Source organism: Macrobrachium nipponense, chromosome 47 (assembly GCF_015104395.2).
Source record: "Macrobrachium nipponense isolate FS-2020 chromosome 47, ASM1510439v2, whole genome shotgun sequence".
In the NCBI taxonomy this organism is placed as follows: domain Eukaryota; kingdom Metazoa; phylum Arthropoda; class Malacostraca; order Decapoda; family Palaemonidae; genus Macrobrachium; species Macrobrachium nipponense.
Genome location: NC_087222.1, coordinates 30,241,178 through 30,268,677, shown reverse-complemented (window position 1 = coordinate 30,268,677; position 27,500 = coordinate 30,241,178). Strand labels below are relative to the sequence as shown.

Genomic DNA, 27,500 nt, shown 5'->3' with positions numbered 1-27,500 from the left:
TTTCCTAAGAAGCCTTGAAATCCAGAAAAGAAGAACAAATGGAGAAACCTCAGCGTCCCCTGGCGGGATTCGAACCCTCGTTGGTGGGTTTGGAACGAGGTTGAACAATTGGCAATGGGGGAGATGATAAATCTATAGCAAATGGAGTTTATTTTCTAATGTGGTCCAAGTCCTCACTATCTAAGTATAGTTTTTGTGGTTTTGTTTTTAAGGCTGACATGTTTATGTGGAATGTCCTGGCGACTTTTATTAGATATTTTTTAGATATTTAAGTGTTTTTAAGAGCCATAACAACCTCACTTTGTATCAACAAGTGTATCTAAGATGCCATTCTGGCTTTCAAAACCACACACACACACATACATACTTATATAACCCTCGTACGTATCTGCAGCCTCACGATGAGTATTTATTTCCTAGCACCGTGATACGTTCCCCGAGACGCAATCATAATTCCACCCATTACCCCAGGTGCCCTCCCGGAAGCCCGGTGGTATCACCAGCCCATCCAATAAATTTATTAAGGCCGCAACTGGACCCTCAGGGGGACGATATTTCACTCGCTACCCAGGCCACTGGGCCTTCCTTACTTTCTACTCCCTCCCTCTCTCTCTCTCTATTCGTCACTCTCTGGGATGCTACCCTTCCAAAAAAAAAGCCCAGGGGCACCCCCAACACCCATTCCCGTGTCCCTCTAGGGGCTCCCCAAAAAAAGCAGCTGGCTTCATGATAAAATGTAGACGAAATCCTTAGAGACCCCTGATTCCCTTTCTGGTCTCGAGATGTCGTTTGGGAGTCTTCCATCTTCCTCCTGATCTCTGGTAGGAAGCGTGGCGTTTGTTTTTTGTGGATGGGGGGGGGGGGGGGGGGGGGGTGGGGGGGGGGGGGGGGACAGCGCTTTTTCTTCTTCTTCTTCTTCTTCTTCTTCTTCTGTTGGTAGCGACGCCAGCTTTAATTGGCACAATTGTTTTCAGGTTTTTTTTTTTTTTGTCGTTATACCCACAGCTGTTGTGGTCCTTCACTGCCTGATTAGATGCCCCGTCAGACTGTTTGTGATTTTTGACTCACAACTAAGCCTCCTGATTTTAATTTTCGTCGGGATCTTTGAATATAATTTTTTTTCAATTAATAAATAACCTACAACTCGAAAGGACATCTGTAACCTACTAACAACTGGATAATGACAGCCATTACGTATGAACTTATCAAATAATCTGACAGAAATAATGAGAAAAAAAATTTAAGATGTTATCGATCACATTCTTAAAATGGTGCCTAATATGTTTGTATTGTGATTGCCCTTTTAAGTTAGTATGATGTTTTAAAGATCTTGCCAACAGTGATATAGTGCCTTAGTGTTGCCATAATGAAGATATTAAATTTAAATGGCCTTCGTGTCAAAACAAGAAATGGAACATCTTGTTTAAATGGCCTTCATGTCAACAACAAGAAATTAAATGTCTTGTTATTTAAATGGCCTTCATGTCAACAGCAAGTGATTAAATGTCTTGTTGTTTAAATGGCCTTCATGTCAACAACAAGTAATTAAATGTCTTGTTTAAATGACCTTCATGTCATTAACAAGAAATTAAATGTCTTCGTTATTCAAATGGCCTTCATGTTAACCACAAGAAATTAAACGTCTTGCTATTAAACTTCACAACATCGTTTTGTTTCATATCTCAACAACCCGACTGCATCTCCTTCGCGAGGAGAGACACGCAGTCAATCCTCAGAAAAAGTGAGAGAGAGAGAGGAGGTAAAAGTGACGCGAATTCCTTGGGACATGTCCAGTTAACTGGGCCGCGTCCTTGCCGCCCCCCCCCCCCCCCCTCAGAAACTAAATAATACCTGCTGGGAAGGTCAGGCAAGAGGAGGAGGAGAGGAGGAGGAGGAGTGCACCAATAAGTCAAGTATTTTATAGCCGGCGTCTTCATGGCAGAGGAAGAAAATTGCCGGCGGGAAACGAGGCAACATTCTCCTTTTATTACCTTTCTCTAACTTTATTTGTCAAGTGCGAGCAGGTCTAAGTGACCTGCCTTCTGCTACTGCTACTACTGCTTTTGGTTCTGCTTGCTTGCTTGCTTACTGGCTGGCTGGTGTAGGGGTGTTCCCTGGTCTTATTTTTTTAATGAGTGGGACGTTTTTTGCTTTTATGCTTGTTCTGTCTTTGCCTGTCTAACTGTTTCCCCTAGTGCTTTAGAGGCAAATTAAATTATTTATTTTATGCTCTAGCTTTTTTCTATATGATTGCCTGTCGTGTGACCTGTAATTATAATTTCCCCCCCTCCCCCCTAGGGTGTACTGTAGGCGTTACTTAAAGGTCTTTGCAGCGTCCCTTCGACCCCTAGCTGCAGCCTTTTTTCAGTCATCTTACCGTACCTCCGTTCGTATTCCTTCTTCCATCTGACTTACCACCCTCTCTAACAATTATTTCACAGTGCAGCCCACTGCTTTGAGGTTTTCCTTTAAAGCTTTCTTCAAGTCAGTTTCCGTTTCAGTGCCGAAAGACCTTATAGGTCGCAGCGCTTGGCCTTTGGCCTAGATCATACATTCTGTTCTATTCTGTAATATGATGCTTAGAAATAAGAAAGGTTATGATAAGGCCACAGAAAGCTATAACATGGAAAAGTTCCAAAGCTTGCATTAGAATAAGCATTTACTCAACTGTATATTCCTGAGATGCTGTTTGATCGTTATCATTTGATTACTGAGACTGGGCGAAATTCTCTGCTTCAGCTCAGTAGAGCAATGCCTAACATAATAGGTGTAGAAAAGCGAGCAACAGGGAAGCTTTGTTATGTTTGGTTAGGTTTGGCTAGGCTAGGTTAGGTTGTATATTGATTAGGTTGAGTTTGATGAAGTTAGTCTGCAATTAGGTTAGGTTAAGTTGGGCGATGTTAATGCGTAGTCAGTTTAGGTTGAGTTAGGCTAAACTAGGGCGTAGTTAGCTTAGGTTAGGTTAAGTCTGGTCAGAGCTAAGGTAGCTTACCTCCAGTAAAAAGTCATGCCATATGAAATTAAAACAATAACGCTAGCGTAATTTGTTTTCTCTTTCTGAGAGTATCTAGCAACTATCCAATGCCTAGGAAGTATGTCTAGCTTTCAAACTAATTTCTTAACCAATTTCGTTGCTACAAGCTAAAAGCTATAATAGCAAAGCTTCTTGGTAACCTTTCTTTCCAGTAATAAAAACAAAACAAAGATAAATGAGATAGATTGCTAGCGACAAACACACCAGAGACTAACCTCTGGTGGGAGTAAACGGCAACTCTCCTCCGGAACGTTACCAACTTACCTTCGGAATTCGTAACAAGTTCTAAGTATTGATTGTATTTTCTAAGCACCCGCTTTATGAGGTCTATCTGCTCCAACGTCAGTTGAACGGAGTTCAGGTACTGTGAGTCACAGGGCGTATAGGCGACCCAGAACTGAAGGAGGCAGAAAATAGAGATGTTAGTTAAGGTTTTAAACCATCAAACATGATTTTTTCATACTGTTTAAGGGGAGTAGGGGGCTACTGCAAGGTAGTAGACTTGTTCCTCTAGTTGAGATGAAATTGTGATGCTATATAAATTATACAGTTAATTTTGAAGGAAGAAAATAGAGAAGTTAGTTAAGGTTCTACACCAAAATACATGATATTTTTCATACTCTTTATTGGGCGTACCCTAGGTAGTAGGCTTGTTCCTCTAAGTGAAGGCAGGTACACTACAGGAATGATTAATTACATACAAATCTTCTCTGATAATATAATAGGTATTTAGTTATCATCAGGGAAATATCAATATACAAGAAACTGATTGTTTAATATACATTTAAAACTGTATTTTGCATTTATAAATGATTAATCCAGCAGTAATTTAGCAAGATGTAATAGGCAGAATTACCTACTTCTAATTCAATGAAGTTTTACCTTTTTTTTCTAATAAGAAGAAGCACCTCTACTTCTAACGGACACTTACGTACCCTGAGAGAGAGAGAGAGAGAGAGAGAGAGAGAGAGAGAGAGAGAGAGAGAGAGAGAGAGAGATAAACTGCTGTACAACTCCGTCTTGAATCATCCACTGGAAGTAACTTATAGCCTGAGAGAGAAGAAAAAAACAGAGCAGAGTCCAGTGATTGGACAAGCTGTGTATTTAATCAATCGTCTTGGTGGAAGTAAACTTATAGTCCAGAGAGTAGAGAGAGAGAGGATAGAATAGAGGCGAGACGAAGGAAGAAGCAGAGTAGACGAGAGAGATGAGAAATATAAATAACCGTGAACCTGACCCCGAACGAGTCCCTTCTTGCAGCAACCGGGGCAGATCAGTATGCGACCAGTTGCTCTTCGACCAGGGTTCTATCAATTTCAAACTCTCGTTCAATTTCAACTTCTCTAATTGGTTGTGGATGAAGCTTCTTATATTCCACGGTAGGTCGTTGTGCCTGGGGAAGGGAGGAATTAATAATAATGATAATAATAATAATGATAATAATCAACTAATAATAATAATAATACAACAACAACATACAATAATGTAATTCAACAACAACAACAACTAATAAATAAAATAATAATAAATAATAAATAATAATAATTAATAATAACAATAATAAATAATAATAATAATAAATACTAATTAATAATAATAATAACTAATAATAATAATAATAATAATAATAATAATAATCAAAAATATGTTTTTTGATGACCAATTGTGTACAACATTTTCTTTTATATAAAGTAAATAATAATAATAATAATATAATAATATAAGTAATAAAATGAATATAAAAATGATAATAAGTAAAGAAAATATGTTTTTGAAGGCCAATTGTATGCAACATTTATATATATAGGTATATATATATATATATATTATATATATATATATATAATATTTATATATAGTATATATATATATATATATAATATATATAATATATAATTAAATCTATATATAATATATAGGATTAATAACATATGGAGAGAGAGAAAAGAGAGAGAGAGACTAGGGAGATTCTCAAAGAAAAAAGGGAAAAAGAAATAAAAAAAAGACTGTCTCGTTGATCAGCAAATTCTCTTTCTTTGGCAAAGGACAAAGGAAGCTCTCTCTCTCTCTCTCTCTCTCTCTCTCTCTCTCTCTCTCTCTCTCTCTCTCTCATTCACAGGATTATTCATTCAATTGTAACACCTCACAAAGCCTTATTCGTTCTCGCTATTTTAGCTTAGGGATATGAGGTGCGAGAGAGAGAGAGAGAGAGAGAGAGAGAGAGAGAGAGTGAGAGCACTTCACAAGACGAAAACCTGAAAAGCCGACAACAACCGTCTCTGGGAAGTACGCCTGGAGGTGAAGGGTGAGAAGAGAGGAGAGAGAGAGAGAGAGAGAGAGAGAGAGAGAGATGAGCCGTCCAGCAACGCACCGGCAACTCCTGGCTGGAAAATGATGTCACGAGGTGAATTTTTCTTTTCCTTGACAACCCATTTTGCATCAGTGCTCAGACCAAACAGCTTTAATAGATTTGCAATGCGGTCGGTGTCTGGAGTCAACCATTAGAGCTCCTCTCTCTCTCTCTCTCTCTCTTTTCTCTCATCACCCTCCAACGCTCCTCCAACAGTCCTCCCCCCATCATCCCCATTACGCATCCACTGCTCGCCATTAATAGAGTTTGCCAGCCTTTAATAGGTTTCGTGGTTTGCGAAAGGTTAGAATAATGACGGTATGGATATTGACGAAATGGCGTACGGTAACCCGTCCGCGAAGTGGCCATTCAACCTTAAATGCTGCGTTCTCTCGTCGCCCGAAACCTACCTGTTTAGTCCAGTTCGTTTGGTCATCCTGCAGGCAAAGTTTCGTCAGAATCTACGCGTCACTTTTTACGTAATCCTGATAAACAAACAAACCGAATAGTAAGCCACTTCCTTTTATAACTACAAATAACTTCCCTCTCCATCAGAAATCTCTAATTGCTTACCCATTAAAAGCTTCATTAAACACAGAGAAAAGAGGAGAGTAGTTTCTCTCGCCCTATTACACTGTTCTTTTTGGAACTATCGAGAGTGATGTGCAAAATAATACCTATAAAACATCCAGATGAAGAGAGAACTGGTGAAATCGAGGCCGGATTACTGAGGAAGCCTCCAACATATGATGATTATATTTCATACATTGAAATGACAAGTAATGCTTAATAAAAGGGGACAAATTATTCTTATATTTGTGTGACGAATTTCTTTAGCAGTAGAATTGTACATTGCTTTTACTTGCCGATAACTCCCCGATAACATTCTTATCTTTCCTCTCACCCTGGCTAAATTTTTCCTCACCAGTCGCAGGTTCCATATAGTGAACTACTAATTTACCTACTAAGATTCAGCCTTCATTTTTTTCGATCGCTTCACTTCCCACACTTCATTGCCATACAGGAGATTTGTCTAAACATACCTGTGTGTATTCCCACCTTTGCGTTCAGGCGTGCTATCTGTTTGTAGTAAGAACTAGTAGTTCTTTGCAAACTTAAGGTGTATTTAGCGTACATGTTAACCCACGTTTCATTGTTCATCCTATCCTTTCAGCATCCACACTTTGTTGCCATAAAGGCGAGTTGGCTAAACAACACTTGTTTATATTCCCACCTTTTTGTTGATGTGTACAACCTGTTTGTATAAAAAAAGCCCAGTCTTCTTTTGCAAACTTCAGTTGTATTTAAGCATAAATTTTAACCCCTCTAACCGGTCTGATCCTAAGTTGCCATGAGTCGCCATCCCGGGATTATTATTATTATTATACGAAGTATCGAGATGAGAGAAATTTTTGGCATAAATGCTCCACCTACAATTTTATCTCGAGTCTCCGTCAATTAATTTCGAGAGCCTCAGCCGGAAAAATAATTCAATCTAAAAAGAGAAAATGGAACTATTGCTCCCTTTGGGGTTGCCAAACGTCACCATCCTGGAAATGCAGAGGAATTATTTGCGAATATTGGTGGGTTATTGTCGACAGTAGGGTGAGAAGTTCATGAAATATAGAATATCTATTTTCAATTCTATCTTAAATTAACATCAAGTTTGTCATCTTTAGTCCGAAGTGCGATATTCGCCAAACAATTGACATGAATATATTTTCCCGAATTGAAACGGATTAATCGAGAATATAAACTTACAAATGGAGGGAATAATTCCAGGGTAAATGATTCGCATACCTCCCGTCGTCTCCTCCCTCGGCCAAATTCCAGCCGGTCATCGCGAATGCAACTCGCGCGAATTATAGTCATTTAATATTATATATTCCACGACGCCGAATGAAATATTCAGACACAACTAAATATCGCCGCGCTGATATCCACTTGATCCTTAGAGCTGCCGTCGACTGATTTCCCTGGGATTTATCTCTCGCAGAGACGTAGCAGTTTTTTTTTTTGCTAAACAAACGAAAGACTTTATTTATTTATTTATTTTGCATTTTCGCGGTGGAGACGAAAACGCGAAACTGAGTGAAACGGACGCGAAATGAGGTGGAATATGGCTTCTTCCCCTGTCGATGCTCGTTTTGCCAGCTTTTGATGTGTTTTTTATATTTTTTTTATTTCATGAATGAGCTTAACTTCCATTGATTATGTTTCGTTTCAGATAAGGTTGGATATATCTATATAAAAAGATATATATATTATCTATTATATATATATAGATATTTATATATATATTCTATAGATATATGCCTTCACGTCACAATAGGGCGGTAGATTCCGTTATGTGCCTTTGTAGTTTAACGTACACTTTGTACTCAGTGTGTATAATGTATTTGTATGATGTATTGCTAAAAAAAAGAAAATGAGAAGGACTGGTTGCCCTTGGAAGCCTTCTGACTTTTTTTGAACGAATAACTCTGCTAGGTTTGAATGAGGTCATTTAGAAATTGCATTATTGCATAGACAATAGGGTGTATGTGATAGGGTATTATAATATATATATATATTATATATATATATATATATATATGTGTGTGTGTGTGGTGTGTGTGTGTAATTCCTACGTCCGTAGTAGGATTCGAACCGGCATCCACAGTATCAGAACAAGGTCGCGCTACCAACCTGACCGAGATTGCTAACTTGGCTACGGCGCGGTGGTGAGGTTGGGTCTATTTCGGCTTCAGTATGCCTCTGAATTCGGCAGGTATATATGTATGTATGTATGTATGAGCGGTGATAGACAGATAGACATATTTTGTATCCTTCTCGTGGTCGGGTCTGTAGCGAGACCTCGTTCTGATACTCTGGATGCAGGTTCGATTCCTGCTTAGGACGTCGGATTTATTTTTTTTTTGTTTCACTTGGATGAGAGGCATTGTAGTGTCAGGTCTTTTCAAAATTTAAAAGAGGGCATTATACTTTTGATATTTACGTATGTAATCTGGTATAAGGTTGGTAAGTAGGCAAATATATATATATATATAATATAGATAGTATAGTCTAGATATTATATTATAAATATATATGTATATATATATATATATATATATATCTATATAGAGTATATGTATACATATACATATAAACACAGACACACACTCATACACACTATCTCATTCACCACCAACACCCTCTATGCTAACGTTACATATCATATCTCCAAACCCAATTTGAACTGGATCCCGGAAGCCGAATGCTACAAAAATTCGAGAATTCTTTCGAAATCGTGACACGAATATTTTGAAACGTAGGAAGACTTGGGGGAGGTGGTTAGGGGGGGCTGGGGTTGGGGGCTCACGTAGAGAATTCAAATGAGCGAGTACTTCAGAGCTCTCAACACTGAAGATATGGGAGGAGAAACCGGACCTCCTCTTTCCTTATTCGTCCCCCCCCAAGACAACGCAGGAACATTTATTTACAAGACCTTGAATGACAAAGTGTGAATTGGAGGCTACTGGTTCTGATGATGTTTTTTTGTTTTGTTTGCCTTCATGCAGTTGATGTTATTTCTCTCTAGAATATTAAAGAATGAAAGGGTGAGTCTATCACGAGAATAACAAAGTGGATATCATTGTCTTAGGGGGCTCATTCTTAGACAGTATCCCGGTATCATCTAACTTTCCAGAGTGTTTTAGTACAAACCCGTTTGGGAATGACAGTAAAAATTATGAAACAAAAGACTGTCAATGAAGATTTTAATGACCCCCCAAAGAAAATATGAGTCCTAGGGAATCACTATCTAGGACAGACCCAATATTTTAAAAGACCAAAGTTTATACTTTATTAAAGTCCCAATAATGTTTGAAGTGACGAAACTAGATTCAGTTACAATCCTCGTGACTGTAGACCTGAACCTCGCTCCAGGATCTTGGAGATATACAGATAAAGCATTCAGGATTTGGCTACTTCTTACATAAATGATGAAACTGGTATATGTAGCCATTAAAAATGATATAAAAAAAATATCTTGACAGTCTGAGACATCTTTGGAACCTCTTCATCACATGTTGACGTGAGGATGTTGTCCCTATTAAAATTGTTAGTTGTCAGGTCAATAAAATTGACTGATGAGGAAGAATAAATTGTTTAAAAAGGTAAAGTAATGTACTGGTAGGACATATGACCTCTCTGATTTGGTTGATGGAATGAAAGAAAGGCAATAAAAGATAATAAAAGGGAAAGTTTAGATGGTGTACAGGGGATTGGTCAATACTTAAATGTGGGTTACTATGTTAAGTGGTTTGGGGAAGGGTGAGAGAGAGAGAGAGAGAGAAGTAGGTGGGATGAAAAGGGAACCTTATAGGTGTCTCGTTTGGTTCCTTCAACGTTGAATGACGAGAGAGAGAGAGAGAGAGAGTGTGTTTGGAGTGGTCTTTACTGCTTTCCAATACAGATGATAATTGGACGTCAGCTCTCTCTCTCTCTCTCTCTCTCTGAGATTTTGACCAGCCAACAAAACAGTGCGCACAGTACTCCCCAGGAAGACGACACAGGACCGGTGGTGGGCCTGATGAATCCTCTCCAATTGGGCAGTTGGCCCGGCTGAAGAACCTTCCATGGGTTCAACCAACCTTAAGTCCATCCTTGAAAATTGGGCACAATTGGAAGATTGCCCCCCCCCCCCGCCCCCCCCCCCCCCTGGCCTTGGACTGACACTGAAGCCATGTCCTCCCACGCCTGCCTGACCCCCCCCCCTTAACCCCCCACCGCCCCCATCACCAGGACCACCCCCTTTTATGAATGAATGCAAATCACTATACTAATCATTATCATAGTATAGAATAGTGTTTTAGTACTTTCATTCGCTTTAATACTTATTATTATTATTACTATTAATATCATTATTAATAGTAATAATAATAATGTCTACCTTACCACCGATCCTTCACTCACCCTGCCCACCCAACCGGGGTGGACAAATGAGGTTTGCAGGTGGAGGGTGGATGTGTCATGTCTACCCTAATCTCACGATCACCCACCTACCCCGCACCATCCGGGGTGGACAAACAGGTTTGCAGGAGGAGGGTGAATAAGTCATGTGTCACCAGTTTTACCCAGCTGGAGTCAAACAAAGGACATATTCCCACTATCATGTTCCTATAACCTTCCTCTCTTTAAAGGGTGTGTTTGTCAAACCCTGAAGGGTTAAAACTGAACTTAACATAGTATAACAGAGAGAGAGAGAGAGAGAGAGACTCTCTCTCTCTCTCTCTCTCTGTATCATACCCCAGATCCATAAATATAAACAAAAGGCTTTTCTTCTCTGCCAATCCTGAACTACAAAAAAAAAAAAAAAAACAATAAAACAAAAACATGAAATCCACCAGTATAGCATTCAGAGGTCAAAGGTCAAACACGGGAAAAGGTCCGAGAGATATACGATGCGATAGGCTCTCTCTCTCTCTCTCTCTCTCTCTCTCTCTCTCTCTCTCTCTCTCTCAGTTTCGAAACTAATAGAATGATCAGCATTGCTATTGACCTGTTTTAAAACTGCATTTTGAACTCGTTCTCGTCTCGACCTTTGACCTTTGTTGTCATTTAACGTTACGGGATCAAGCTCCCATCTTCGGGCCTCTCTCTCTCTCTCTCTCTCTCTCTCTCTCTCTCTCTCTCTCTCTCTCTCTCTCTCTAAGTGAAAACGGCGAGCGGCCGAATCAACACATCTCATAAATATTCCGCCAATGCAACTTCGCTCAGTTGCAACTGAACTGCAAGAAAATGCAATGCAATGCAATGCTTCCCTCCTTCCATCTCCCTCTCCCTTATCCTTGCCCCCCTACTCTATTTTTCTTTTTGAGTTACTCGTAACTAAACCCTGCGCATTCATCACTATGATGGTTTGCGTGATCCGACCTCCAGCTTCTCATTCGAGGCGTGTGCTTTATAAAATCTACGGTCAGATAGAGCCGGGTTTCACCAACGAAAATTAAAATAGATACGCTTTATTTTATTAGACGTTTATTTATGTTTTTTTTTTTTTACAATTTTCATTCTCATAAATAAATCATAAATATCCTAACCTGAAATTCCTGGATCTTTAACTCAACACGAAAAACACCTTTTTCAGACCTTTTTAAGGCTCTTTCATAGACCTTTCCTAACCCCCACAACCACAACAACAAACTAGAGTGAACGCGAATAAATACTAAGTATTCTTTGAAAGGATTTTTTCACTGGCGTAGCAAACGATAAAATGACAGGGGAGAGATCAGGACCCACAGCCTGTTTCTCCATTAAGGATCATATTTATACAGGAAACCTCCATACAAGCTTCCATAGATTGTCCACATCCTGTGGAACACTTCCCTCCATCCCATTACTATAATCAAATCACCCTATATGGCGTTCCCCTTACCATTACGCGAACCCCTTGATCTCTCTACACGGAGCCTCCCCCCCCCCCCACCCCCCCCCCCCCCCCCCCCCCCCCCCCCCCTTGCTATAACCAATACAGCCACGTCATCTAACCCTTACACATCGACTGCCTCTACTATTCACACTTTGATGAAGTGATTATGACTAATTAACTCAGTTTCATAATTGTAAAACCTATTAAAACCCCCAGGTTTATTTTTTTGGTTTAATACCTCTGGTTTTATGTCTGGGATAGGTGATGGTTAAGGTGGATTATTCTAAATATTTATATATGTATATATATACCTGACTTTTTCTTACCAAAGGTTATTGTTCTATTGATTTTCAGCTAATATTTTTTGGGGGGATGAGGTTGCGAGCCCCATACTCTACACCAGCAGCTTCGACAGGTTTCTCACCATATGAGCTAACTACCTAGTACCCAATTTGTTGCTTTTCTCTCTCGGTTATTCTCGTTCTTCTAAATCTACCCTTCATCTGTTCTGTCTCTCTACTTCCTCTTTTCCTCGCTTCCATCCTAACTTTATCCGTCTTCATCCTCCATCCTCAATCCTCAATCCTCACGTGACCTTTACTTAAGTCAAACACTCTGGTTCAACACTTCGCCCCTTTTACGACTCGCTCTCCTCAGATCTACCTCTCACTCCTCTCCCCCCCCCCCCGCCCCCCCCCCCCCCAACAACTTTTTTTCCCTTTTCGTAATGGTGTATTTACCTGAGGCTTCATAGCCCTCGATAGCCATCCACTGCCTCCCCCCCCCCCCCCCACCTACCAACCACTACGGGGTCCCATAACCGATCCCCAAAGGAATCCAGACCGACCTCCTCTCGTAGCCTACAGGTGCTCAACAAGACCTTGATGTCGAAGGCTGGAGGAGGAAATGAAAAGAAAAAAGCAGTCCTTTTGTGGAGAAACACCACTTTTATGCCTTACGCCCGAGTGTTTACAGCTCTCCAGCGATGACCCTCGAGGCTTTTTTTTTTTTAGAAGTCTCTCTCTTTATTTTTTTTCCCCTCTCTCTTTTTCTGGTTTTTTGAAAGAGCAACAGATGACCCCGGTGTCTTCAAAGGAGGTTGGGTTTCCCCTATAGCTTCCGGGAGCTTGGGAATCTCTAAGCCTCCTCTTCGCGCTTGCCTTTTTTAATAATCCTGAAGGATTATGATACAATCACCCAAAGGATTGGAATGTTAAGGTTTAAAATCCCTCAAGGATTAGGAATGGTAAGGTTTACAATCCCCAAGGATTCGAATGTTAAAGTTTAAAATCCCCCAAGGATTGGAATGTTAAGGTTTAAAATCCCCAAGGATTGGAATGATAAGGTTTTAAATCCCCCAAGGATTAGGAATGTTAAGGTTTACAATCCCCAAAGGATTGGAATGTTAAGGTTTAAAATCCCCAAGGATTCGAATGTTAAGGATTAAAATCCCCCAAAGCTTGGGATATTAAGGTTCGATGGGTGATATTATCTGTGGCAAAGAATCGACAAGAATCCATAATTCAAGAATCACAACTAAGGAATTAGGGAGGTCATAGACTCTTGTGGGTAACAGGGAAGGTCTATACAGGAGGAACGCTCATACAGGGAAGGTCTATAGAGATAAACGTTTACTCGTGTTATATAGAGGACTCAGGCCCAGCTTGATTCGGGAGGTGGTTTTTAATATATATTTTTTGTTGGTTTAATTGTTTTTTGTTGGTTTTAATTGTTTCATCGTTTGTCTATAGGCATGTTACGTATCTCGTTCACGTTCCTTGCTTTAAGAGTTGGCAGCTGACGATTAAAATTGACAATGAATTGTGTATGGATGTATTTACGTGCTGCCATGCATTTGTACAAAGCATCCACGTAGACCAACTCACTTTGCCATTCTCTCTCTCTCTCTCTCTCAGTGTGTGTACTTTGTCACTTTCTGTGTATGCCTTTCTTTGTATGCTTTGTCGAGCACCACCACCACCACCTCCGTCCTCCTTAGCCAATTCAGTGGACCAAAATGAGGCCGCCTTTTCAACCCAAAATTTCCGCTCGCTCTCGAGCCATCGGGACGAAGGTGAAGTGGTCACCCACCCACAGACTTGACCTCCTCAATGCAGATCATCATAGAGGCGAAATCCCAACCAGATTTCCATTTTGGGGTTGAACTGGGCAAACACTGAACCGCCATCATTGCTTTCAGAGAACTTGATGGATTCATCTCGCTTGAATTTCTTTTGGGGGGTAAGGGTGGGTTAATGGGGTGGGTGTGTGTGTGTGTGGGTTGGTTTAGTGGTGGGATGGGGGGGTATTTGAAAGCTTTTTATGTGTGATGGTGCTTTGGTGCCGAAGAAGTGAGGGAGAATTTGCTTAAATCGTATACTTTTTGTGATGTGTCTATTTGACTGACGTGAATTGTACTGTAGTTTTATCTCTCGTTGCTTATTAGATTTAGCAATTAATTAGATATTGATTAAATATTCGTCAAGGTCCTTTTTGTCTCTCTTTGCTGATTAAATTTAGCAATTGATTAGATATTGATTCAATATTTGTCAAGGTCTTGCTGTTAAGATTTGAAGTTGTAACTTCAGATATATTTCAATTTTTTGCCTCTGAATTCAACGCAGATGAGAAAAACGGTTTACATCTTAATTTGATTTACAATAAAAAAAAATAGTTTTATTGTTTTTGTTCAGTAGAAATCGTCTTTCGTACCCAAACAAGGAAGATGATGACGTGAATTTCATATTTCCCAAAAAGCAAAGTAGTAACTAATTAAAATTAGAGACGCCATTGCCATAAAAACAGTTCCAGGACACAGATTCGTTCGTAGGGGCGTTCCAGAATCCAGCCTCCTCCCTTCGTCCATCCAGAATAAACCTCCAGAACTAAAGAAGTGGGCTGGAAGTGGCTCAGGATCAAAACGCCCATGACAGAGTCTTCGAAGACGAAGCCACTACACCTCGTTCCTTCCATCCCCCACTACAGAAACCCGAGTGTAGGGGGTTTTTCCTCCTCCATAAATAACCGTAAACGATTCTTCTATCAGCTTTGGAATCGATCTCTCTCGACGAAGGGGGGGAAGGCAGGCGGCTTTGGAGAGCGTCATTATTAGCGTCATAAGCGTCATGGTGCGTCATTACAGCAGTTGGACAATATGACGCTTTATGGTCGACAGAGGAAGAAGGAGAAGAAACAGGAGAAGCACGAGAGAGAAGAGAAGGCGGCCTGAAACGACGGATGAAAAGCCAATTATGACTTTTAATTAGCGTTCGTTGCATCCTCAAATGGCTTCCACAGAGTCCATGGGGATTAGGGGGACGGTTGGGGTAGGAAGGGGCGGGTTTTTGTGGGGGGGGGGGGATGAAGCGGAGTGTGGGGCTGTGGTTTAAGAGTGGATGAGACTTTGTCCATGGTGGACTAGACCTATAGCTGGAACCGGTTGATATTATCGCTAGATTCTAGTGTCTAGTTTCTGTGCACCACTATTCTATCCATTCATTTTCATATCCCCATCTCCCTCATTCCTTCCCCCTCTCTTTCTCCCTCTCCCTACCCTCCCTATCAGCCTACAGAGAAGGAAAAAATGAGATAAGAAAAAATGTCTCTCTCAGGCTTTGGTGTCCCGAGTGGCTTGCTAATGATAAAGACCTTAAATTCAACCATTAGCTAGGATGCTGAGTACGCTAATACCATCCCCCACTAATGGTCCCATGATACTCCCATTAAATTAGCCGGTGATAATGATGACGATGCCATATTTCACCACTGTTACGAAGTGGTCTCAGTGGATCCATGAACGTGGTTGAAGAGATATTTTGTTAATTGCTTTCAGAGTGTTAAAAGCTGGCTACAATGATGTTACAGAGACGTAACTTCTGAAGCAGGCCATAATATAATGGTTTTTTTTATGTAAATTAATATAGTAACATTAAAATATCAATGTAAATGTTCTCTTGCGAATTGACATCTAGTCTCAATCATAGAGATTGTAGCCAGTTCTACACTCTGAAAAGCAATTAACAAAATATCCCTTCAATCCAGTTCAGGGATCCACTGAGACTACTTGGAAAACTGGTGAAATACGGTATCATCATCATTATCACCGGCTTATTTAATGGGAGTATCATGGGACCATTAGTGGGGGATGGTATTAGCGTACTCAGCATCCTAGCTAATGGTTGAATTTAAGGTCTTTATCATTAGCAAGCCACTCGGACACCAAAGCCTGAGAGAGACATTTTTTCTTATCTCATTTTTTCCTTCTCTGTAGGCTGATAGGGAGGGTAGGGAGAGGGAGAAAGAGAGGGGGGAAGGAATGAGGGAGATGGGGGTATGAAATAGAATGGATAAAATAGCGATGCACAGAAACTAGACACCAAAATCTAGCGATAATATCGACTGGTTCTAGCTATAGGTCTAGTCCGGCATGGACTACATAACCCTATAATATAGGCCTAAGGCCCACACGACAGCCTGGCACTCAGTCTCATCCACTCTTAAACCACATCCCTCATCCTACCCCAACCGTCCCCCTAATCCCCATGGACTCTGTGGAAGTCATTTGAGGATGCAACGAACGCTAATTAAAAATTCATAATTGGCTTTTCATCCGTCGTTTCAGGCTGCCTTCTCTTCTCTCTCCTGCCTCTTCTTCTCTTATTTCTTCTTCTTCTTCTTCTATTTCTTCTTCCGTCGACCATCACATTCCCCATCCTCTGTAATGACGCGCCATGACGCTTATGACGCTAATAATGACGCACTCCAAAGCCGCCTGCGGGTTTCTGTAGTGGGTGGTGGAAGGAACGAAGTGTGGTGGCTTCGTCTTCGAAGACTCTGATGTGATGGGCGTTTTGATCCTAAGCCACTTCCAGCCCACTTCTTTAGTTCTGGAGGTTTATTTCTGGATGGAGGGAGGGAGGAGGCTGGATTCTGGAAGTCCCATACGAACGAACCTGTGTCCTGGATCTGTTTTCATGACAAAGGAGTTTCGCATATTAATTAGTAGCAACTTCTTCCTTGTTTAGGCACGAAAGACGATTTCGACTCAATGACAAAAAGATGCAGGCCAACAAAAACATTAATCATCTTTCGCTTACTCGGAGAGTATAAGCCTGCAAACTACTCTGTTGTTTTGGGGGCGGGGCCGGTTAGGAAAGGTCTATGTAAGAGCCTTAAAAAGGTCTAAAAAAAGGTGTTTCGCGTCGAGTTAAAGATGCAGGAATTTTAGGATAGGATATTTATGATGTATTTATTAGGATGAAAACGTGAAAAATAAATCATGTTTACGTTAAACAGTACAGAAATTTATTTCTAAATAAAATAAAGGGTATCTCTTTCAATTTTCGTTGGTGAAACGACGCTCCATTTGCCTGCAGATTCTAGCACGCTTCCTGAGTAAGCTGGAGGTCGGATCACGCCCTTCTTTTTATTATAAATTCAAGAACATTCGAAGCTTACGTCTTACCTATGTTAAATTCATAGCTACTGAATTCTGCAGTGGGTGGGACACGATCCGGCTTTGTCAAAGAATTATACGACATGAATGTGATTTTGAAGCAGTTCCTGTGTGATCTTTGCCGTTCCTGAGATATCTAATGGATGCAGGAGTGTTTTTGATCTTCTTTACGAGTGAGTGGGTAGTTCAGAACTATTTTAATACTTCAGTGGATTGTAGGGTTTAAGTAAAACCATTTCCCTTTTTTTTTTTTTTTTTTTTTTTTTTTTTTTTTTCTTTTTTGGAAAAGTCGAGATAACATATTTGTGATTGTCTGTGCACAGGCGATATTTGCAACTAAGCATTTGTGGTTCTATGCAATGGAACCGCTATGAAAATCCAGAGGATATTAAGAAAGATATTTATTGTGACTTAAAATGATACGATGCATATTTCCTACCTATGTTGAATTAAGAAGCAGTAAGTGAATTGTATTATTTTGTAGTCAAACTGGAAAGTAATCTTCTGGACCTATATATATAATATATATATATATTATATATATATATATATATATACTCTATATATATATATATATATATTATATAATAATAATATATATATATATATTTGTGTCCCAGTCATCAATATTATACAACAGAATGACCATCACTACCTGATAAATTCTCCATTGACCAATATTTCTCATTTCGACGTTCTCTGGAAGCCTGGAATCCGAGATGGGATTCGAACCCAGTAAAAAAAAAAAAAAAAAAGAATAAAAGCCTAAAACAACAACAGCAAAATAAATAAAGATATAAATTTTCTGAAATAATATAGAAAGTGGAATCCTCAAAGAAAACGGGAACCGGAGTCCTACTCACCCGTCTATGAGGGGATACTCAGACAAGATCTTCCTCGCTATCTCCAATCTCTTGTCCAGGGACTGCTTAGGATCGCCCCTCAGGGCCAGGGGCACCCCCACCCCGACTCCTGCGGTGACTGCCACTAGAAAGACGAGTCCCACGAGCCACCAGTGTCTCGTGCCGAGTTCTCCGCCGACGGCTGAGGGGAGAAAGAAAGAAAGGAATTTAGTTACACTCGTTCCAGTCATTTTCGAAAATAGGAATTTCTTTATGATCATTAAAATATTTCTTTTATGGGGATGGATAGGGTCAGGAGAGGTCAATATGGGTATTTTTGGTCCAGTCATTACTGAGGAGGTTAGTATAATTATTTTTTTATGGTTATTTGTCTTTACTTGGTCCAGTGGTTTGCAAGAAAGGAATTTTATGAATTTCATTAATGTTAATACAGGTAAGTTATTACGATAAATAGTTTATAAGGTATAAATAGAATTTAAACTTACGGTTATGGAGAGAGAGAGAGAGAGAGAGAGAGAGAGAGAGAGAGAGAGAGAGAGAGAGAGAGAGAGAGACATGACCAGTACTGCCGTAACGCAAGATGACTTTTCATAAGATTATAATTTTCTCTTTAATATATATATATATATATATATAATATATATAACTATATATATATATATATATTATATATATATATATATAAAGAGAGAGAGAGAGAGAGAGAGATGAAAGTCCAAAAAATCACTTAAATATTACCTGATTCAGACAAACCTTCCCGAATTAGAAGCTAGGTAGGCAGACCCCAGCCCCCACGAAATCCTCCCTCCCAGGGGGTAACGCACAGGTTAATCACAGTAAAAAGAGAGAGAGAGAGAGAGAGAGAGAGCACACACACCTTCGATTAATGACGAGAGGTGAAACAACTTTTCCTTTCGTAATCTCTGCTGCTGCGGGATTTGATACAACAAAGTTGGGGCGCTCCGGGATTTACGTGGCAAGAAAGTGAATTGTTGACCGTGAGACTCATAATCCCTTCTGACTTTGTTAAAGCAGTTTTCTGAAGTTAAACAAACATTGTTGATAGGGAAAGATGACCTAAGATCACTTTGGAAGGTATTGATACCCCATTCGTTTTGTAAATGTTCATTCTGAGCGATTTTCCCGTAGATCAAAGTTGGTTAATTTGTGGGTTTGTGATAAGAGCTAATATAGTTTTTTTTTTATTGAAAATTCATTTCTCGATATGACGTGGTTCGGATCCCACAATAAGCTGTAGGTCCCGTTGCTAGAGACCCAATTGGTTCCTAGCCACGTAAAAGTGTCTAATCCTTCGGGCCAGCCCTAGGAGAGCTGTTAATCAGCTCAGTGGGCTGGTTAAACTAAGATATACCTACTTTTTTTATTCAGCCTTAAAACTACCGGTAAATGTAAAAAGGTGTTTTATAATATCTGGCATCTGTCCACTTTTTGCTTACTCGGGGAGTAAGCTTATAATCTAATTTTATGATAGGATGTTTAGGATTTATTTGTTAGAATGAAAATATAGAAAAATAAGTAACGTCTATGCTAAACATTACAGAACAATTATTTCTAATGAAATGTACCATATTTATTTTGATTTTCATTGTTGAAAAATACGCTTTTTAACCATAGATTTTAGCATGCGCCCTGAGTAAGCTGGAGGGCGGATCACACCTCGTCAAATTCTAGAATGCACTGAAATAGCAAGCTGGAATTGTTCGTATTCCTTATTCACTGGAATAATTGACGCTCTGTCAAAACTCTTGCATAATAATGAATCTCTCTTACTCATTCAGAAAATAAATTAATTTTTCTTATTTCAATCCGATTGCTAATATAATAGATTTATCTTTGCCTCTCCGTTACAGTTTGTAAGACGCTGAATTACTTTTTCCCACTAAAAAAACAAGGCGTGATCTTACCTCCAGCTTACTTGGGGCATGTGGTAAAATCTAGGGTCAAATAGAGCGTTGTTTCACTGACGAAAATTAAAATAAATATGCTATATTCTATTAGAAATAATTGTTCTGTACTGATTAGCATGAACATTATTTATTTTTTACATTTTCATTCTAGCGTTTATATCATAAGTATCCCATCGTGAAATTCCTGTATCTTTATAGGCTTTGACATAGGCCTTTCCTACCCCACAACAAGAACAACAACAGCTAGAAAAACAACAAGAAAGTAGTCTGTAGGCTTACTCCCCGAGTAAGCTAACAAATTTCCAGTCCTGTTTCATTAAATCCAGAACGCAGCTTCGTCGATTTTGTCATCGCCAGAGCTGAGAATCTAATTACCCCGTAGGGGACGGGGTAGTGTCATCAGTGCGCCTCATGGGATGCACTGTAGGCATTACTAAAGGTTCTTTGCAGCGTGCGCCTTCCTTAGGCCTCTAGCTGCAACCCCTTTCGTTCCTTTTACTGTACCTCCTTTCCATATTCTCTTTCTTCCATGTTACTTTCAGACGTACCTACTCTCGATTTCCTTTCCAGCGCTGAATGACCTCATAGGTCCCAGCGCTTGTCCTGTGGCCTAAAACCTATATTCTGTTCCATTCTTAATAGCCGAAGGAAATAAGGACTTTTAAGAATAATTTTTCTGTATTTTTTAAGAATAATAATCAGCTTTTTCAGGCCTCAATCCCTCAGGAGAAGTGAAACATACATCCTGCCCATGTGAACTCTCTCGAGAGAGACTGTGAGAGTTTCCATCACTGTGACTGGCTTATCAACAGCCAATCAGGAGCGTCGTAAGGGACTGGCCTAGACATCGGATGCACGGTTGTTGTGAATCTATTATAGTATTGTATTGTCTGAGTGTTTTATTTTGCGTTCAGGTTATTGTATATATATATATATATATATATATAATATATATATATATATAATATATATATATATATATATATGTGTGTGTGTGTGTGTGTGTGTGTGTGTGTGTTGTGGGGTGTGTTTTGGCCACTGTATAATCAAGCATTTTAACCTTAACCAGAATACAAACGCTTCAACATTGCAATGCAATACTGGAAATACTTTGCAATCTTGCTTTCGTAAATTAAACCGATATGAAAATAAAAAAAAATCAGTTTATCTACAACATCTTCGCTTATTTTGAAATAATGGTTTCATATCTCGGCCTTACAATTTTAATGGGTGCGTCTTTTTCTAGGTGTATTGAAGTCTGACAAATCCCATTATCCATGAAAATAAAAACATAAAAAAAACTTCTTAGAATTCTTCTTTCTCCTTCGACGTTTGAGACAAACGATGTCGGAATTAAATTCACTGGTTTTCCCTCTCGGCTAAAAAGGAGCGAGATGTGTTCTGGGACGCCATGATGGATTTAATGAGACTGGAAAAAGTCAAAAGGCATTTTCCAGCAAAGAGGTTTTTCCAGTCGCGTGAAATAAAAATGCATTTTGCGTCTTCCAGATCTTAATGGGTAGGTGAGAATAAGATTATAGTGTGTGTCACCTATTGAATTTGAATGGGAAACATCTATATTTTTTTAGTGAATAAATATGGAAAATTGTTGATAGGTTATGAGTGGATAATTATTCATTATTATGCACGATTGAATAAGGGGATACGATTAATTCCTAGTTGGTATTTCGTGGAATTCTGGATTCCAGATTTTTCCTTCCTTCTTCCGTGTTTCCAGAGGCTATTCATAGACTGGTCAGACTTTTTTTGGTCTTCGTTAGATTCTGGAATCCAGAACTTTCCTTCCTTCTTCTGTGTTTCAAGAGGCTATTCATAATGTGGCTAGCCTGACTTGTCTATTGTTTAGCAGAGATGTGAAATTTATTGTTACATTGAAAAATCACTTGGAATTACACAGTTGATTTTAGAAGTGTTCTTGTCAAATACGGTGACCCCTAAGATGGCAAAATCCTATTTGACCTTTGACCTTAAACTTGATATAGAGATCTGCTTTCCATCTGTAGATATCGGTAAGCAAGGGCTGAAATTCTATTGTAAAATAAGTCAGTAATTACCATAACTGAAATTCATTGAAAAAAATATTTAGTAATTACAGTAACTGAAATTCACTGTGAAAAAAGTCAGTAATTACTGTTGACTGAAATTTACCAGTAAAAAGTCAGTAATTACTGCAACTGATGTCCTGTGAGTTCCTGATCCCCAGGCAACTACCGACAGAGAGACGAAACCACTTAATAGCGAGCGGAAGCCTTTGAGAGCGCCCCCCCCCCCCCCCCCTTCACAAAAAATGCGTCGCAATCAATGTCGCGTCTCCTGCGCGATTGTGTCCAACCCCCCCCCCCCCCCCCCCCACAACCCCCCCCCCCCCTCCCCCCCCCACCAACGGATAACGTAATTGCCAGCGGTAATTTAACGGACGAGATATTTCCATAATGGAATTTGTCTTCATTTGGTTACCTCTCTCCTCTCTCACTCTCTCTCTCTCTCTTTCCTTTCTTCTCGCTCTCTCTCTCTCTTCTCTCGTCTTCCGTTGCTGACCGCACAAGAAAAGCCGTTTTGTTCTTCTCCAAATACTCCCACACACACATACAAACATACTGATAAACACACACAAACCCAATGTATGTACGTGGGTATGTGTGTATGTGAATAAGTAAGTATCTATACACTTAATTTCTGTGTAAGTGCGTCCCTCTACAGTGACCTGATTGCCAGGTACATACAGTTTTTTTGATCGAGAGAGATGCAGTGAGAGATAAACGGAAGGCCTAAGAGAGAGAGAGAGAGAGAGAACTCTCTCTCCTCCTCGCAAGATTATTTATTTATAAAAAAGAAGTATAATTAAAGATTATTATTAAACACTAGAACTGCATAATGGTAATCGTATCTGCCTCAGATTATTTTATTAATTGATATTATTATTATTATTATTATTATTATTATTATTATTATTATTATTATTATAGCAATGAAAGCTGCAAGGTATACTTACTTGAATATATTTCTGTTTTATAATTTATTTTATCTTTATGCGAAATTTACATGTTTATTCATTCATATATATATATATATATATATATATTATATACATATATATATATATATATATATATATATATATATACATACATACATATTTACATACATACATACATACATACATACATACATACATTATGAATCTATCTATAATGTAATACCTACAAATGAGTTTACCGCGAACTACCCATTGAGAATACAAGCGGACGTTATTAGGGTGGGAAAATTGTTTACAAAATGAATAGATAAATAAATAAATAAATAAACAAGACATCTTATGACAGGGAGGTTCTGTCTGCTGAGAAGCCATTTCAGAAATAATGAGAGAGAGAGGAGAGAGAGAGAGAGAGAGAGAGAGAGAGAGAGAGAGAGAGAGAGAGAGAGCGTCCCTCCGCGCAGGCAGACAGGAAGTACTAAAAACTGGCTGTAAATCACGACCATAAACAACTCGACTCTATCGGGCGTAAATCAAAGAAGGCGAAATAGATGCAGGGTAATCGATTCCTAGGTTCTTGGCGAAAGATTCGAAGGGAATCGTTCGGGAATCATTCCTGGTAGAACCGCCTTCGTGGGAGCCAATAATAATACGTGGGTGTTGAATTGTGGGACGTCATCTGTTGAAGGAGAATGTTCAGCTTTTACCTTTGCAATGTTGTTTCTCCAAGGATTGATTCCTTTTACCTTCTTAATGTTGTTTTTCCAAAGATTATTTTCTATTACCTTCCCAATGTTGTTTTGCCAAGGATTATTTTCTGTTACCTTCTCAATGTTGTTTCTCCAAGGATGGTTTCCTTATACCTTCTCAATGTTGTTTCTCCAAGGATGGTTTCCTTATACCTTCTCAATGTTGTTTTTCCAAGGATTCAATTACCTTCTCAATTGTTTTGTTTTCAGGATTGTTTTTATTTACCTTCTCAATGTTCTCCAAGATTGTTTTCTAATTAAACCTTCTCAATGATTGTTTTTCCAATGATTGTTTCCTTATTTACTTCTCAATGTCAATGAATTGTTTTTCCTAATTACCTTCTCAAGTTTTTGTTTTTCTCCAAGGATGGTTTCCTTATACCTTCTCAATGTTGTTTTTCCAAGGACTATTTTCTATTACCTTCTCAATGTTGTTTTTCCAAGGACTATTTTCTATTACCTTCTCAATGTTGTTTCTCCAAGGATTGTTTTCTATTTACCTTCTCAATGTTGTTTTTCCAAGGATTGTTTTCATTACCTTTTCAAATGTTGTTTTTCCAATGATTGTTTTTTATTTACCTTAACCTTCTCAATGTTGTTTTTCTTCCATTGGATTGTTTTTTGTTTTCTATTTCACCTTCTCAAATGTTGTTTTTTCCAAGGAATGTTTTCCTATTACCTTTTCCAAATGTTTGTTTTTTCCCAATTGATTGTTTTCCTTATTACCTTGCTCAATGTTGTTTATCCAAGGACTTGTTTTCTATTACCGTTCTCAATGTTGTTTTTTATTACCAAGGATTGTTTTCTATTTACTTCTCAATGTTGTTTTTCCCCAAGGATTGTTTTTCTATTACCTTTTCCAATGTTGTTTTTATTGATTGGTTTCTATTTACCTTCTCAATGTTGTTTTTTTTCCAAGGATTGTTTCTAATTACCTTTTCATGTTGTTTTTCCAATGATTGTTTTCTATTACCTTCCTTCCAATGTTGTTTTATTCCAAGGTGTTTTTCTAATTACCTTCTCAATGTTGTTTATCCAAGGATTGTTTTCTATTTCCTTCTCAATGTTGTTTTTCCAAGGATTGTTTTCTATTACCTTTTTTCAGGATTGTTTTTCATTTGTTGTTTTTCCAATTACCTTCTCAATGTTGTTTCTCCAAGGATTGTTTTCTATTTACCTTCTCAAGTTGTTTTCTCCAAGGTTTTTTCTATTTACCTTCTGGTTTTCCAAGATTGTTTTCTATTACCTTCTAATGTTGTTTCCAAAGGATTGCTATTACCTTCAATGTTGTTTCCAACTTTTGATTGTTTTCTATTACCTTCTCAATGTTGTTATTCAGTTTGTTTTTCTTATTACCTTTTTTCTAAATGTGTTTTTATTCAAGATTTGTTTCTATTACCTTTCAAATGTTGTTTTTCCAAAGGATTGTTTTTTCCTTTCAATAACTTCAATGTTGTTTTTCCAATGATTGTTTTCTATTACCTTCTCAATGTTGTTTATCCAAGGATTCTTTTCTATTACCTTCTCAATGTTGTTTCTCCAAGGATTGTTTTCTATTTACCTTCTCAATGTTGTTTTCCAAGGATTGTTTTCTATTACCTTCTCAATGTTGTTTTTCCAATGATTGTTTTCTATTACCTTCTCAATGATGTTTTTCCAAGGATTGTTTTTTGTTACCTTCTCAATGTTGTTTCTCCAAGGATTGTTTCCTTTAACCTCCTCAAAGTTGTTTTATCCAAGGAGTGTTTGTTTACTTTTGCCTTCTGAAAGTTGTTTCTCCAATGATTGTTTCCTTTTACCTTCTCAGTGTTGTTTCTCCAAGGATTGGATCTTTTTATATTTTTAAAGTTGTTTATCCAAGTATTTTTACCTTTTGCGTTCTCAACGTTGTTTCTCCAAAGATTGTTTCCTTTATATTCTCAATGTTATTTTTCCAAGGATTGATTCCTTTTATCTTCTCAGTGTTGTTTCTCCAAGTATTGATTCCTTTTACATTCTTAAAGTTGTTTCTCCAAGGATCCTTAACTTTTACTGTTTCAAAGTTGTTTCTCCAAGGATAGGTTCCTCTTACTTTCTCAATGTTGTTTCTCTAAGGATAGTTTATTTGTTTCTTGTCAATGTTGTTTCGCCAAGGATAGTTTCCTTTAACCTTCCCAAAGTTGTTTCTCCAGGGATACAGCCGAGTCTGTATCTATATGCAACTGTTTTTGGATTCATAATATGAATTCATATTCAGTTCATTATATTCACAATGATCCTTCATCATATCGACGTAATATTATGTCATTGTAGCGCCTACTGTACGATGCATTATTGAATCAGTTCCTCTTACGTAGTGCGTCATTATAAAGACAGCATTGTAGCGCGTAATGTATATGGCGGTCATTGTAGTCCTTATTGTATCTCATTGTAAAGAGAGAGAGAGAGAGAGAGAGAGAGAGAGAGAGACTCCCAAAGCTTCAAAAGGTAATGTCTTGTTTCAATAGACTTTTTTGAGTAACGCTCGCTTTCAAGAGCCGGGCCATTGACACACACTGTTTTTTTATTTTTATTTTTTATTTTTTTTTTAAGTTTCCCGTCCTCTTATTTTCCTTTCCTCGCGCGACAAACAAACCACAAAGATTGTTTGTTGATCTTGGCAAACAGGGATGCATTTTCGTTTGCGCTGATTCAGGTATATACACCCCAGGGTAGAAAAAAAGAAAGAAAGAAAAAAAAGAGAGCGGTTTCTCGCTCGTCAAGTTTGATCTATAAAAGTCTTTTGTTCTGTTTGTGTTCTCGCGACGCGAATTATTTTTTCGTCATTCTCGAAGAGTGACCCCAAGTTTGTGGTAGTTTGTGCCTCGTCTTTTTATTTGCCTTTCATGCTTGTATTTCTTCGTCTGACGGTCACTGATGGACGGATTTCTCCCCCAGGATTCCTCTTCTGTTCTGAATTGCTTTCGGAAAACGCAACTGAAATATATTTCCTTTCGCCATGATACTTTTGAAATTGGACCAATAGTAATAATACAACATAAAGATATTACACTGTAAATTAACATGATTATACGAATTATGGCGACAATAAGAGAATCTTTGACTCACAAAGTAAGACGACCTAAGGACGCCTATTTTCACTAACACAGGAGACTCCATGTACCGAATATTTTATATAAAAATAACTATCATTTCCCATAGCTCAAAAGTAACCCCCAAACATATAACAGCTATTTCGATTAGAGTTCACTGACTAGATTATATTAAATATCTATTTGCAATCACTTACAATTGTTTTCGTTGTCAGTGTAATCAGTTCTAAACCATGAATTCTTAAAGCTGGACAAATAGTGACAAAGGGTATGGCCTGAAACGCAGTTGGGCATCAGGCAATAGAGAAGTTTTAGAGGCCTGCAGGACACTACAGGTTAGCTGGGCACAGAAAAGAAAAATGGGAGAGAATTGCAAAGGTCAAGATCTATAATCAAAGTTCACAGGTTAAACAGAACTCAGAGGCAGACAAGGTTTGGAAGGGACAGTAAAAATGAAGAAAGAAAATGACCTTGAAAGGATTCGACCAGCTTGCGGGGTCAGCTGACGCCAGTGACACGCACAAGCATGTGGGTGAAAGGGTGAGCCGTGACTGCCTGCCGACCTTGCCGGCTAAATCCAGTGAGGCAGCAGTGTTGCCATGTGTGAAGATATGTTCCCTTTCTTTACTGGCTAACATTA

At 38.7% G+C, this 27,500-nt stretch overlaps 2 protein-coding genes across 2 annotated transcripts in view; both read right to left on the bottom strand.

Annotated features, from left to right (window-relative positions):
* The window catches only part of LOC135204827 (dipeptidase 1-like), a 26,361-nt gene extending 22,916 nt beyond the window's left edge, over positions 1-3,445 (bottom strand). Inside the window, exon 1 of the mRNA XM_064235024.1 lies at positions 3,299-3,445. The gene's annotated coding sequence lies outside the window, so the exon portion shown is untranslated. The remainder of the gene's footprint in view (positions 1-3,298) is intronic.
* Positions 3,392-27,500, bottom strand: part of LOC135204613 (uncharacterized) — a 233,021-nt gene continuing 208,912 nt past the window's right edge. Inside the window, exons 3-5 of the mRNA XM_064234759.1 lie at positions 18,118-18,298; positions 4,272-4,427; positions 3,392-3,431 (exon numbers count right to left, since the gene is read on the bottom strand). Coding sequence (XP_064090829.1) covers positions 3,392-3,431; positions 4,272-4,427; positions 18,118-18,298 — 377 coding nt within the window. The remainder of the gene's footprint in view (positions 3,432-4,271; positions 4,428-18,117; positions 18,299-27,500) is intronic.